Source organism: Heloderma suspectum, chromosome 5, assembly GCF_057233095.1.
Source record: "Heloderma suspectum isolate Gila_16-S chromosome 5, 16-S_ref, whole genome shotgun sequence".
NCBI classification, from domain to species: Eukaryota; Metazoa; Chordata; class Lepidosauria; order Squamata; family Helodermatidae; genus Heloderma; species Heloderma suspectum.
This window is the reverse complement of record NC_139462.1, coordinates 122280778-122294111: the sequence shown is the minus strand read 5'-3', so window position 1 is coordinate 122294111 and position 13334 is coordinate 122280778. Positions and strand designations below refer to the sequence as shown.

The following is a 13334-nucleotide window of genomic DNA, read 5'->3' as shown; positions in this document are numbered from 1 at the left end:
CCTTCATCGGCAGTCTTCAGTCTCGCTTCTTCAAGAATGCTTTGAAAACTGCCATCATTTTGCAGGGATGTACTTTCTTCTGAAACTGCTGCTTGGGAAAGGGCTTGGGAAACATCCACTGAAAATGACAGCAGAGTAGCATTTCCTGGCTGAATCCATTTTAACAGTTTAACCATTTTAATTTAATTAAATGTTTAGTTTTGAAAAGGAACAGCCCACAGGATCATTCCATATAGTCCTGTATTCTGGTGCCACCAGCGCAAGTGCAACACATGCAGCAGTCTGCCTCTCTGGAAAGACTCTGCAAGGTGGGATTTGTGAGCAACGCACATTCTGGCACATTCTGGCTGTTTTCTACTAGGCCTCAGCTGCCCCACAGCTGCCCCACAACTGCGAGTTCGGTTCTCCTGGGGCAGCTGCTTCCCAGAACGAACTACCCTGGTCTCCTTTGCCATGCCAGGGAAGCAGTAAAGAAGTTTCACCGTAAAAATTAATTTAATACCCATAAACATCACTTTTCATAACGGAATGCTTGACAGCACATCACATAGGAACTATACGTCTCTCCGAACTACAGGTGCCAGAATTAACTGTACAAGCACGCAATCTCTGTTCTACAGAAAGGCCCTGGGCCAGCCAGCTAACACTGCTTCTGATAGCTCAACCAGCAAATCTCACACACCCTGTTTTGGTAGTACATAAGTTCGCATGAAGTTGCAGAAAGTTACATAATACTAACAGGAGATTATAATGGGGTTCTTGGCTCAAATGTAGATAGATCCAGAAAGGGGAAACAAGGGAGGTTACCAAATGCATTTAAAAAGGGAATGAAGATCTCTTCTTATTGAATATATGGAGAAACAGCCATCCATAGGATTATACTTTTTACTCCAATATACACGATTCCTATTTAAGAATTTATTTTTAAAGAATTTCCCCTGAGTTTGTAAATAGAGTACATGCGGTTTGTATTAATGGTTCTAGTTACACAGATGGTAATCCAATTTTATTAACATAAGGCGGAATCAGAATATTCAAAAATACTGGAAGTTAAATGTATTAGGGATGCAAGATGAGGACTTTGAGAGGGTTCCCACTTATTTTATTATCCTACCAGAATTAATTCTTCCTTCTGACATGTACCAAACTGGTCAGCTGGTCCATTTCCTCCATGTTCAAAGCCTCCCAAATTAATGCTGCTACTAGAAAAGCCCTTTAATGTTCAAGTACCTTGTCAATAATAATTCTCTGTACTTAGTGCCACCCAGTGGTCCAGCCACTGGGTGGTCTTTGCTCCTCCCAGTAGTTGTCATGGGCCCAATCCTATCATGGGCCAGAGTGTGCGTCTGAAGGAATGGGCCCATGACAGTAGGAAGCAGGAACTTTTTCAGTTGGAGACAGCTAGCCTAAGGGGCTAGACTAGGAGAAACCTCCCACTTCCTTCCTAAGGCCAGTTTTGTTTTGTTGTTCTGCCTCCACAGTGTTTGGAAGCAGGCTATTTGCTGGATCTTCCCCATAGAGCATGCCTAACGAAAGACAACACAAAGAAAAAGAAAAGAAGGTGGTAGCCTAAAGAGGAAAGAGGTACTTTACCTCAAGAAGCTAGTAGTAGCTTGTTCCAGAAGCTAGCAAGTTCCAACTGAAAAATTATATAGCAGAGCTCCCAGAGCACCATGCAGGGGGCTGTCTTCACAAGCGATTTAGCGCGAAGTTGGAGCAGTTTGAGTTCCTTTGCGACAGATGACGTCGTCACCAGCCCACTGCCAACCAGCCACTTCCCTCTTGAAAAGCTACATTTTCTGAAGCTCTTTTACTCTGACTTGTTGTTGTTGTTTTTTACTGAAAGCAGCTCCCCAGCGGTTTTGCCGCAGTGTGCCATGTCCTCACATTAAATCCTGGGAGTGCCTCTGTGACCTGGCAGTAATGTGGTCAAGGGGATGGGATGCCTGATTCCCTCTTATTTCCACAATGGAAGCAGTTTTTCCCATTACCATTGAAAAAAATCCCCAGGAGCGCAACACCAACTCTTACCGTTATTGCAGTACTGGGGACACTAATTCACCTTAGCTAGCCTGCTTTTAATCTTTAACATATCCCCCCTTGTTTATGTTATGTGCATGTTATGTGCATGTTTAGTCAGAAGTAAGAAATAAATCTTGCTGCCCTGCAGTGAAAGGGTTAAAGTCTAACTTTACTAACTTGCCCTGAAATGCTCTTTCGCTTCTCTGATGCTCTCTTAAATCACTATTGCGATGTTTTGCTTCTTTGATGTCCTGTAGTTTCTCTGATGTAAAGTCGTTTCTCCGTTGTTTTGTAAAGTCCCTTCTCCGCTTTATCACTTTATTGCAGTAATGATCTTTCGGGTTTACAGAGCTTCTCATTGCGAGCAGGCAGAAGAATAAAGGGAGGAAATTGGGGTTGGAAGCAGTAGGCAAAAGTGCACACGTGGGGAAAAATGGGGGGGGGAATAACTCCATGTCAGATTGCTGCGATGTGGTGAAATTGGGGTTGCGGGGAGCTCTCAGGAGCCTTCAGATGCTGCACTGGAGAACTGGGGATTTTGGTTTCTTCAGGGAAATCTGCACACATGGAGAATATTAGTTGCTCTCCGTTCTGTAGTAGCAGCGGGGAGCCTGGACAGGAGCGGGAAACAAGCCTCCCTCTGGTTGAGCAGCCCCTGCCAGTTTGATGATAGCTCTACTCCTCCCACACCAACCCAAAGGTTAGCTGTAGAATCCCTGTCCAAATGTCTGGAGACGGTGAGTGGCTGGAAGGGGAGGAATAAGCTGAAGCTGAACCTTGACAAGACCGAGGTACTTTTGGTGGGAGACCAGAGGAGGTTGGGGGATGTTGACCTGGTGTTGAATGGGGTACGGCTACCCTTGAAAGACCAGATCCGCAGCCTGGGGTCATTTTAGACTCCCACCTATCCATGGAGGCTCAGGTGTCAGCTGTGAGCCAGACTGCGCTGTACCAACTCCATCTGATACGGCAGCTGTGCCCTTACCTTCCTGAACATCTGCTCCCATCGGTAGTACATGCCCTGGCCTCCTCTCGTCTAGACTACTATAATGCGCTCTACGTAGGGTTACCCTTGAAGACAGTTCGGAAGCTGCAGCTGGTATAGGCTCGCCTGAATAAAGGCAGCCGACGGCATGATCACATCACTCCAGTGCTGAAGGAGTTGCACTGGTTACCAGTTGTTTTCTAGGCCAAATTCAAGGTGTTGGTTTTGACCTTTAAAACCCTATGCGGTTCCTGCCCAGCCTATCTTAAGGAGTGCCTCCAGCAACATCAGACAAGCCACTCAACAAGATCAGCCTCAGATGGCCTTCTCTCTCTCCTATCAGCCAGGACAGCTAGGCTGGTGAGGATGAGGGAGAGGGCCTTCTCTGTGGCGGCCCCCACTCTGTGGAATTCCCTCCCTAGGGAACTCCGCCATGCCCCCTCTTCAGTGAGCTTCCGCCACGCTTTGAAAACTTGGTTGTTCAGCCAGGCATTTGGGGTGGGCTAGGAAAATTTTAGAAAATAATGTTTTAATGTGTAATTTTATTGTTTTTAAACTGTTTGTATTATTATACGTCACCCAGAGTGGCTGGGTGACAGGCCAGATGGGCAATTAAGAAATAAATAAAATAAACGTATGTATGTATATATGTTCTGAGCTGTGTCCCCCCTGAAAACCAGATTTTAAAGGTATGCTACACTTGGCTGATGTGTCTTGCATCGTTTGTCCCTGACAGACCAAAGCCTGTTCCATGAAAATCCAAGTAATACTCCAACACGCTTCTCATTCCCTTGTTGTGAAGATCCCTCCTAGGACTCAGCTGCATCACATCAGAAGCTTCTGTAAGAAGACTTCCTCATGAGGAGGGCCCTACTCACAAAAAGTCCTTTACTCATGAGGAGCCCTCCTTTGTAAACAGGCACTCCTCACAGGGGCTCTTCTGGTGGACATCACTCAGCCTCTACCTCAGAGGTGGAGCCCTTGCCTGTTGCAGGGATGGACCTGTGGCCATCTCCTCTGAATGCCCAGGCTCCTCCTGGCCTTCTGGCATGGGCTGTTCTGTGGTGTTCCTTGTCGCTTAGAGCTCTAACTTCTCCTCTGAGGACGATTTTTTCCAGGAGGGGCATGACAGTTTGGGGGAAATGCCCCCACCCCTTGCTTCAGTGTCCAGGACTAAAGAACCAAGTGTTTGCTATTTATGGACTCATTTGTGTTAAGTTTCTTACTTTGAAAAAAGGCAGAGGTTACTCACTTTTTGTAGGCCCAAATTGTGGACTGTTTAGGAACAAGCAGACACAAGACTGAAATGGAAAATTAACCACTAGAACAGTCTGAGGCTGGAATCTCAGCTGCACTCCAGTATAGTGAAGGCTTAAATTTTACCGGGTATCATGGACAATAAGAAGCAGCTTTTTTTGAAAAAGGGGTATGTTTTCTAAAACAAAGAGGAGAAAACAAGAATCTTACTATTCCCACACAGTTTTCTTCTGTCTCTGAGGCTCAACTGTCCTTCACTGATGAAATAACTGTGCAGCTGTGTAATGAGATTGGCAATCTGATTACCATTTATTCCCCTCATTTGCTACTATTCCTGGAACTTCTTTTTCAGTCTTAGGACATTCAGATGCCCCTGAGTTTCAGGCAGGATGTGGCTTTGCCTCTGCAATTTTTATCTTAATCAAGGCAACAATAACCAGGACTCTACTATGTGTGCAATTCCCACAGAAGACTCCAAGCCAGGCTTCCTGGTCTTAGCTCTCCTGAGAAGTGTCCCTTTCTGATATTAGAGGAGGATTGTTGACTCCATCTCTCCCCATCCAACCAAATCCAAGCCCCTAAGGCTAATTGCAACCAACCACTTTCTTATCAAGTGCAGGAGGCATCTTCATTGTCCTCCTTAAGGGGCTGGCTTTCAATTGGCAGAGTCAAGAGAGCTGTCAGATTCCACAGACGAGCAGGATGAAGATGCCCTGCATTGTCTCTTCCTCCCTTGGCCTTCCCAAAGCTCTTTCCAAGAGTCCTGGAAACCTATATTTTCCTTCTACTGTGCAGGACTCCCAGGTATTTGGGTGCCCAGACCTAGGGCTGTGATCCCTCTCATTCTGGTCTTTAAAAAATTTCGACTGAATCATGAGACAGACCAAAACAGACCTCCACCTAGCTAAGTCCTAAATGTCTTCTTGTATGTCTGTGACTGTGTATGCCCTGGCCGTGGGCTGCTAAGGTTTGGAGGTGCCGAGATAATGATAAGCCAGATCTAGGTTTGCTTACAAGGAGACTTTATTGAGTACTTACAGCGCACAGGCGTACCCAATGGTTGGATCAGACAGCTTCTCTGCACCCAGAGCCAAGGGGTAAAATGGGTTTTATACCATACATGTTAGCAGTGAGGCAGCATGACAGAGGAAAGCGTTAATTAGCGTTCATCTGCAACTTTCCCAGCATAGACTAACAGTGCTTGTTCAGAAGGAAAACAATCAGAACTTTCCCAGCACAGACACCTGTAAACAGCCTCACTTCTCAGGCGCATCCTAGGCCCTGATAAGATAAACAGTTCAGAGCTTGTTAGCATGGAATGTGCTGAGGTGGCGATATCAACCTTTGACTCATCTCACAAGCTCAGAGGCCCACTAGCAAGGAAATTGCACTTAATAATGAACCAAAGCAAAGAGCATTATGAATCTCTAAGTCGCTCTAAAACTACTGGTTACTGGTTACAGGCCCGAGGCCTTACAGACTGCAAGGGATTCACATCCCCTGAGATAGAGTAGGAAGCTGCCTCTCTTGGTTTATGCTTGCTTCTGGTTGGTGATGCCTTACTCTATGATCAATTGGTCTTCAAGACCAAGGTAACATTATGCAGAGCTATGGAATCCAACACTCTGGTCATTAGCTGGGCATCATTGTTCTATCTGTTTTCTACAGCCTTCTTAGCCTGGCTGGCCATGCTTTGTTTCAAAACATTTGAGCTATAGCAGCTGCCCACTTTAATTACTTTGATAACACCTTTAGGAGTCTGATGGGCTCCTTAACTACAAAGTTAAGGACTTTGATACCTTTGTCTACTACAAAGGTAGGACCACAGTCATAGGGGTTGCCAGGAGATCTCTTTGGCTCTGCAACTGTAATATGCCTGCTTCAACCAAGGCTGTCCTTATGTTCACCAGATTTGGAAAGACTGGCTCTTTGCCAAGTATATGGACTAAGTCTATGGAAGCAAAACAAAAAGATAAAAAGGAAGATCCATCTACCAGAAAAGGATGCTGTCACACTTTGTGTCTATGTCCTCCTCCCCAACAAGCCCCCCCTTGCTACTCACCTGATTAGAGATACAGTTCAGCACCTGGGAAAAGGGGGCAGGACCTGAGGAGACGTTTGTAGGTCAGATGGGAAAGCCTTGTTGGTTGGATCTGTTCCATGGACCAGAGAGTCCTCATGCCTGACTTAGTACCTCATGTTTTTAAAAAGATATTTTTATTTGCATCACAACAACAAGCAAAAAAAGAAAAGGTGTGTGCGTGTGCGGGGGGGGGGGGATTAATAAAATAAAATATCACATCTCCCTTGATATGGGAGCAGGGCAGAAGGGGAAAAAAAAAACACAAAGAGTGGGGGAAAGGATTTAACACCTCAGCTTCAAATATATATGTTAATATAAGCAGTCCGTATATCTACAGTCTTTGATGGTTGTAAATATAGCAAGAACAGCGAGCTCTTCAGTCCATTGAGTGTTATTCAGTCCGTGGGTGTTATTCCTTCCAAGCTTGAAGTATAAGTTTTTTTGCAACTGTAAGGGCTCTCGTTATCCACTTTTGCTGTCCATCTGTTAATCCCCACATCACAGGGTGGAGATCCACTGCTGTACATCCACTATTATCACAGATTTTTCAAGAATACCATTTATATGAGCAATGACTTTCAACCAAAAAGAAGCCACTACAGGACATGCCCACATCATATGCCTTATTACATCTCCCCCATCTAGCTGAAATAACCAGCTTCTTCTTAACAAGTCTTTGTGATGTCCAATATACATGAAACATCATTTTGTGTTGAATCGGCCTCAGTTTTAAATCTACAGAAATAGTACATATGGAACCAAAGGCAACTTTCCATTGATTTGACTGTATAGAACATTCCAGTTCCTCATTCCATTCATCTCTGACTGTCAGATGCCTAGCCCCTGGCTTCCTCTGTAGTCAAGCTGTCATGCCATGTTTCCAGTCAATTTATGCAAACTACAAACAGGCCTTGCCTCTGGGTACAGATAGTATCCTCATGCAGCAATGGGCAACAAGCTTTCCTGGCAGACTTTAGGTAGCTACCCAGGTTAAAGCACCATGAAGGAAAGTTGCTACTAAACTGCTACTGGCTACCACAGACCCCTCTTCTCAGACTGAGTGCCTACCAAGTCCTGCCCTCAAGGTGGGTCGCCTTCCACAGGGTCACCTCTTTTGCTGCAAGTCTCTTGGAGCACCTCATGACCCTGTGTCGCTCCTTCCTTTTCATGGGCCTCCTCTTTGTTAGGAGCCTGCATTCCCACAGCTTTAAAGGGCATGGCCTGGCTGTCATCCAGCTGATTAAACTGCAGCTAGGCTTCATCCTCTCTGTCACTGTTATTCTCACTGTGCTTCCACTTCTGCAACCTTGACTCCTTGGCATCTCCTTCTACCTCCCTTCCCCATCTGACTTAGAATCAGTTCCCATGTCTTCTTGGGGCACATCTGCAGAGGTGCTGGGCCTAATCCCACCTGGGCACAGGTCCTGGATCTTTCTGAGCTGTCCTAATTGCCATTGTTTACATTTTCCCATTGACTTGAATTGGAAAAGAGAAACGGACATAACATTTTTAGTTTGTATGGTAAATATATGATATTTGGAGACCTGGTAGCCACCATGGAGTTGATTGAACCTGCCCAATTTCAGGCAGTTAGGTCTAGTGGCTTTCGTGCTAGCCACAGGTAAAATTTGCTTTTTTCAAGAACATGTGTCAAAGCAAAGAGCTATTGGGGGGGGGGTGCTTCCACATAAGTGCATAGAATTTGGGGACCTCGCAGCCCCCATGGAGCTGACTGAATCTGCCAAATTTCATACAGTTAGGCCTGGTGGCTTTTGTGCTAGCCATAGGTAAGATTTGCTTTTTTCAAGAACATGTGTCAAAGCAAAGAGCTTTTTTTTTGTTCTTCCACGTACATACATAGAATTAGGGGACCTGGCAATCTCCATGGAGCTGATTGAACCTGCCAAATTTCAGACAGTTAGGTCCAGTGGCTTTTGTGCTAGCCATGCGTAAAGTTTTCTTTTCTCAAGACTAAAACAAAAAGTAAGAACTGTCAAGCCACACAGAGGATTAGAGATCCTAATCAGAAGGTGTTTAAGGTGACCATTAGATGGTCACTATCCCGAATCTCTGGTATAGGGGTTTTTTTTGAGGTGCAAAAACCTCTCTCCCCCTACTTTTTTGCTCTTACATGCCCACTGTTGGGAGCTTTCCTGCAATAAAATTTTGAAGAGGGAGAAGAAAGGGATGAAAGAGCACCATGTGAAATACTGGTATTTCACAAAGCATCTGATTTTACTACCCCAAACTGGAAAGTTTGGCTTCTGCAGAAGTTTATAGCTTCAGTACAGTAAAGGATCCAATCAGCCTCCACAAACTTCTTTCTCCCCTTCCACTTTAATTTATCCTAAATAGCTGTAGGACTCAAATTATTCCAAAAGGAGGGTTAGGACAATGTGGCATCGTGATCGAGGAACTGCTGGGGCTTTTAAATAAGTTCTACAGTTTTGAAAAAGCTAGAAAAAGCCCTCAGCCACCTCACCTCATAAAGCTAGTTTTACGTTCAATCTTACAAACTCTGCACAGCCTCCTAAACCCCTCTGAAGTACTACCTCTCTGAAAGCAGCCATTTAGCTTAGGGAATTCACTCTACACTCCCCTCCCACACATTTCCAATCACCATTCTTCTTTTCTTCTTCCCTCTCCTATCCTGTTCTTGCTTGCTTGCTTGCTTGCTTTCTCCCCTCCACTTAAAAAAACAAACCAAAAACTCCTATTTCTATTAAAGCTTTCTGTTCATAGGAACACAGGAAACAGCCTTATACTGACATCTGTTTTGATGAAGAATTGCTGGAGGATGGTAGGATGAGTAGGGATGGTTGCATGGAGGGGAACAGAATTGGTAGGGGGAGAGTACAAGTGCTCAGTGGTGAAAGAAAAACATTCTGCACATGCTCGGAGGCACTCTATATTAAAGAACACAAGAAAAGCCGTGCTGCATCAGACCAAGGTCCATCTAGTCCAGCATTCTGTTCACATAGTGGCCAACCAGATGCCTGCAGGAAACCCACAAGCAGGACATGAGTGCAATATTCCCACCCATGTTCCCCTCCTGCTAACATTGGTGAAATGTAAATAAATTCTTGTAATTCTAAATTTGCATGCATGTATATCCTTCAGAAACTTTGCAGGTTTCTTCCTTGGGGGGCACCTCTAATGACCTGTGTATTTTTATACAAATTTACCCAAAAACTATTTGGGAAGGGGTAAATGGAAGGGAAAGCATGGAAGGGAAAGCACTCCCTCCCCCAAATTGGAGAACTCCCCTTCTACATGAACTGCTGTACCTATCCTTCTGAAACTTTGCTGGTTTCTTACTTAGGGACAACTGTAGGCTGTCTGTAATTTTCAGAACAATGGTCCACAAGGAAAATAGGGAGATAAGTATGTCCTCTTTTGGAGACCTCAAAATGTCAAGGCCACCCTTGCACAAAAAACCTTGTGGCTATCTTTCTGAAAGTTGCCAGACATGATGTCCTCTGATGGGGCAATGAATCCTGAAATTCCAATTCCAATTGTCCAATTCCAATATACAATTCTTCCAAGTAATAAAAATGTTATTGGTAGTTCCCTTTAAAAGAAAGTCAAAATATAAACCCTGCAGCTATTTTTCTGACATTGGGCAGGTGTAATCCCCTTCTAGGGGGCTACTATGCCTGAAATTATCATCCAGTTCTGACCAAGAGAAAAAAGGTACAGGCTGTTTTTTTTCTAATTTCACATGGTTGTCAACAGGAAGCATAAAGACTCATCTTGACTCGGATTTGGTGCTGAGCTGAAGTGGTCTGACTACAAATTGCCCAGAGCAGAAGCAGGATGTTTTTCAAAACACTGAATTGGGGTCTGAGTTGAAGTGGGGTGGGGGTCAGTGCACACTCCCTATGTATGTATGTATGTAATCTATACACACACGCAAGGACACTGTGTGTGCTCGCTTGCGCGCGCATAGTTAGAGAATTAGAGGACTCGGATATGCAAATTTATGTTATGGGCCTGTGCCCCGAATCTTTTAAGAACCTAGCAACGCCCCTGCATAGCATGCCAAGTCTCTCTCACTGCTAAAATTGTTAGTGGAACCATTCCTTCCTTTTTAGTATACCTTGATCCTAACACCATCTAGCCAGAAAGTTGTACCAAATAATTTGACTCCAAAACAACTTATATTAAGTGATGCCCATATTTCCAAGTCCAAAGATATTTCCACCAGTAATGCACTTATATTGGGTTTAATCATTCGCGAAATATCTCTAGGCATCAATATACCAAGGTACTTTATCACTTCTGGGCACCAACAAAATTGCCAGTTAGTAACTATTGAACACACCCATATCTACTCCTTTTCAAAAATAATTGCTGCTGTGGAAATGCTGAACTGATGCCTGGATGAGGGTCCATAACCTGAAGTTCAGTAAAGGTGGTGATGCTGTTGGTAGATGGTTTATCTGGCTTGGGAGATGGTACTCCATCTGATCTGCAGTATGGAAGTGTTATTAGATACAGCCATATCTTGGGAGGCCCAAGTAGGTGGCTCAAAACCAGAGATGCGGCACCTCTCCCAGTATGAAGCTACCCAGACACTACAATCAACATTTGAGGCCCTCCTCTGAGTCTCTCCTCCAAGAGGGTTTGGAGGATGGCAACAAGGGAAAGGGCCTTCTTGGTGGCTGCTCTCCAATTGTGGAATGCACTGAGGTCCTCCTGGTGGAAACATTTTCATCTTTTTGCACCAGGTTAACACTTTTCTCTACTCCCAGGCACTTGATGGCATATGATGGGGTTTTTAATGTCAGTTGTTACATAGGATCCTAGTATTTTATTGTAACTGTTTTAGCTGTTTTAAATTGTTTTAAATTTTTGTATGTTAAAGATTTTATATTATGTTTCTATTATGCTGTATTTTGGATTGTAATTTTTATGAACTGCCCAGAGACCTTCGGCTATTGAGTGGTATAGAAATGAAATAAAATGAGTGCATAAAACCCTTCTATCTGCACCTGGCATATTCAGGCAGTTGCTTGGACCGATCACAAAGGCTGAAGCCTACCTTGCTCTGTCCCCAGCATCACTGTCAATTGCCATCCCAGCATTGGTGCTGCTGCCACCACTTGGATGCTCTAGTATCACTGCTGCTAGTGCCACTGCAGCCAGCAATCTCCCCACCCACCCCCACCCCAGGCACTGGTGCTGCCAGTGCTGTCTTGACTAGAACTGAGCAGCCACTCAGTTCTAGGCAACCCTCGTGTTAAATTCCCCTAATGCAATCCTCCAGTGTCTGTCAGCATTTGGGCTATTGAAATATGTTCTATTTCAATAGCCCAAATGCTATTGAAGGGTACCCTTCAAATGCTATTGAAGGGCTACCCTTGGAGACAGTTTGGAAACTTCCATTACTACAGCTAGGTTATTAACTAGGACTGAGCACATGGAATATATATCCCCTATATTGAAACTTCTCAGTTTCGAGACTCAATTCAAGGTGCAGGTTTTAACTTTTAAGGTCTTGAACGTTTTGGGATCTGAGTGCTTCAAGGATCACCTTCTCCCTTACAAAGTGTGTAAAGATCCTCTTTTGAGGCCCTTCTCTGGGTTTAACTACTTTTGGATTTAGGGTCTTTTATGTTGCGGTGCCCTGTCTTTGAAATGATCTTTCCACAGAGGCTAGTGTTGACTCTTACTGTTTGAACACCAGGTAAAGACTTTTATTCATCCAGGCTTTTTAGTATACTTTATCTCAACTGATGGCTTTATCTGGCTTTTGAAAAGTGTTTCTGTTGCTCATCTTTACTGTTGTGTTGTATACATTTTTATTGATGCTCTTTGTTTTAATAATATATTTAAACTGCTGTGGGAAGTTATATACCTGAAAAGCAGTGTATAAATACCTAAAATAAAATGAATAAATAACAGTTTACATGATTCCCAGTGGCCATAATTGAAAGAGTTGTGATAGTTTCACAGTAGCAGCAACCTTTATGTATTTTCCAGTGGCCACAATCTAATAAAGGATTAAGTTGTGCTGTCCCTTATAATCAGAGTAATTTAAGAACAATCTGAATGTATTGCACAGTTCTTAATGGCCATGATTCAATAAAAGATTGAATTACGCAGTTCCAAGTTAAACCATCATCTAGATATTATGACAGCAACATTGATTGCACATTTAACAGCAGCCTTAGTCCATAACTTGGATCCCACAGCCATGTTGTACTTCCAAGAACCTCTGTGCTTATCTGGAAGTGCGTTCTTTAATAATGCACTTAACAAACAAATTTCTCAGAAAGATCAGAGCACTGCCAAAGCTGCTGGTAGAAGCTTTATGGAGGTTGGTCCAGGAATAACTTGTCCCTCACAGTAGGTCCCTACTAGCAATGTGAAGGCTTCTGAAAAGGCTGGGAAAAAAACAAAACATGGGGATGGGTTTTTCCCCAAACATTTTCCAAAAATCCTTAAGAAAAAACATGGGCTTAGAATTTTTCTGTTTTCTTTTTGTTACACATGCGCACGCGTGCGCGCACAAGCCTTCAAATCCCTGGTCTCTACCCTCTAGCTGCAACAGCTCATTGGTGCTCCAAATCTGTGGTCAGATAGAGATGAATGAGGACACAGATGACCAAAAGGGTGATTGTTCCCACCTAAGATTTACTCTTCTTCACCCCAGTGAACTCATTTAAATTATTTTAGCACATATGCAGTGTAGTGTAGTATTAACTTTGCTTGTGTTTGGTTATAGGAAACACCGTGCTGGTGTAGATATACATTCATGTTCTCAGTTCTTGCTGGAGTTGTACAGTCAATGGATTCTGCCATCAAACCCAAGCAAGAGGACACCAGTTATCCTAATCAGTGAAGTTGTCCGATCTGTAAGTGTTAATGTTTTCAATGTTTCACCTCTGTTCCCCTGTTTAAAATACAAAAAGTAGCTACACAGGTGTCTGAGCCCATCTAGCTAACTTACCTTTTGGTGGGCAGGAAGGGGACTGGAGAGGC

At 43.9% G+C, this 13334-nt stretch overlaps 1 protein-coding gene across 7 annotated transcripts in view; it reads left to right on the top strand.

Moving 5' to 3' along the window:
* HTT (huntingtin) overlaps nt 1-13334 on the top strand; it is a 381175-nt gene that overhangs the window by 322694 nt on the left and 45147 nt on the right. For 6 of the 7 annotated variants that reach the window (XM_084859889.1, XM_084859888.1, XM_084859886.1 and 3 more), the window contains one exon: nt 13078-13207. In XM_084859889.1, the coding sequence (XP_084716015.1) occupies nt 13078-13207 (130 nt within the window). Of the gene's footprint in view, nt 1-3743; nt 3837-13077; nt 13208-13334 lie in introns of those variants that run through there. The other variant, XM_084859893.1, reaches the window with a different exon arrangement.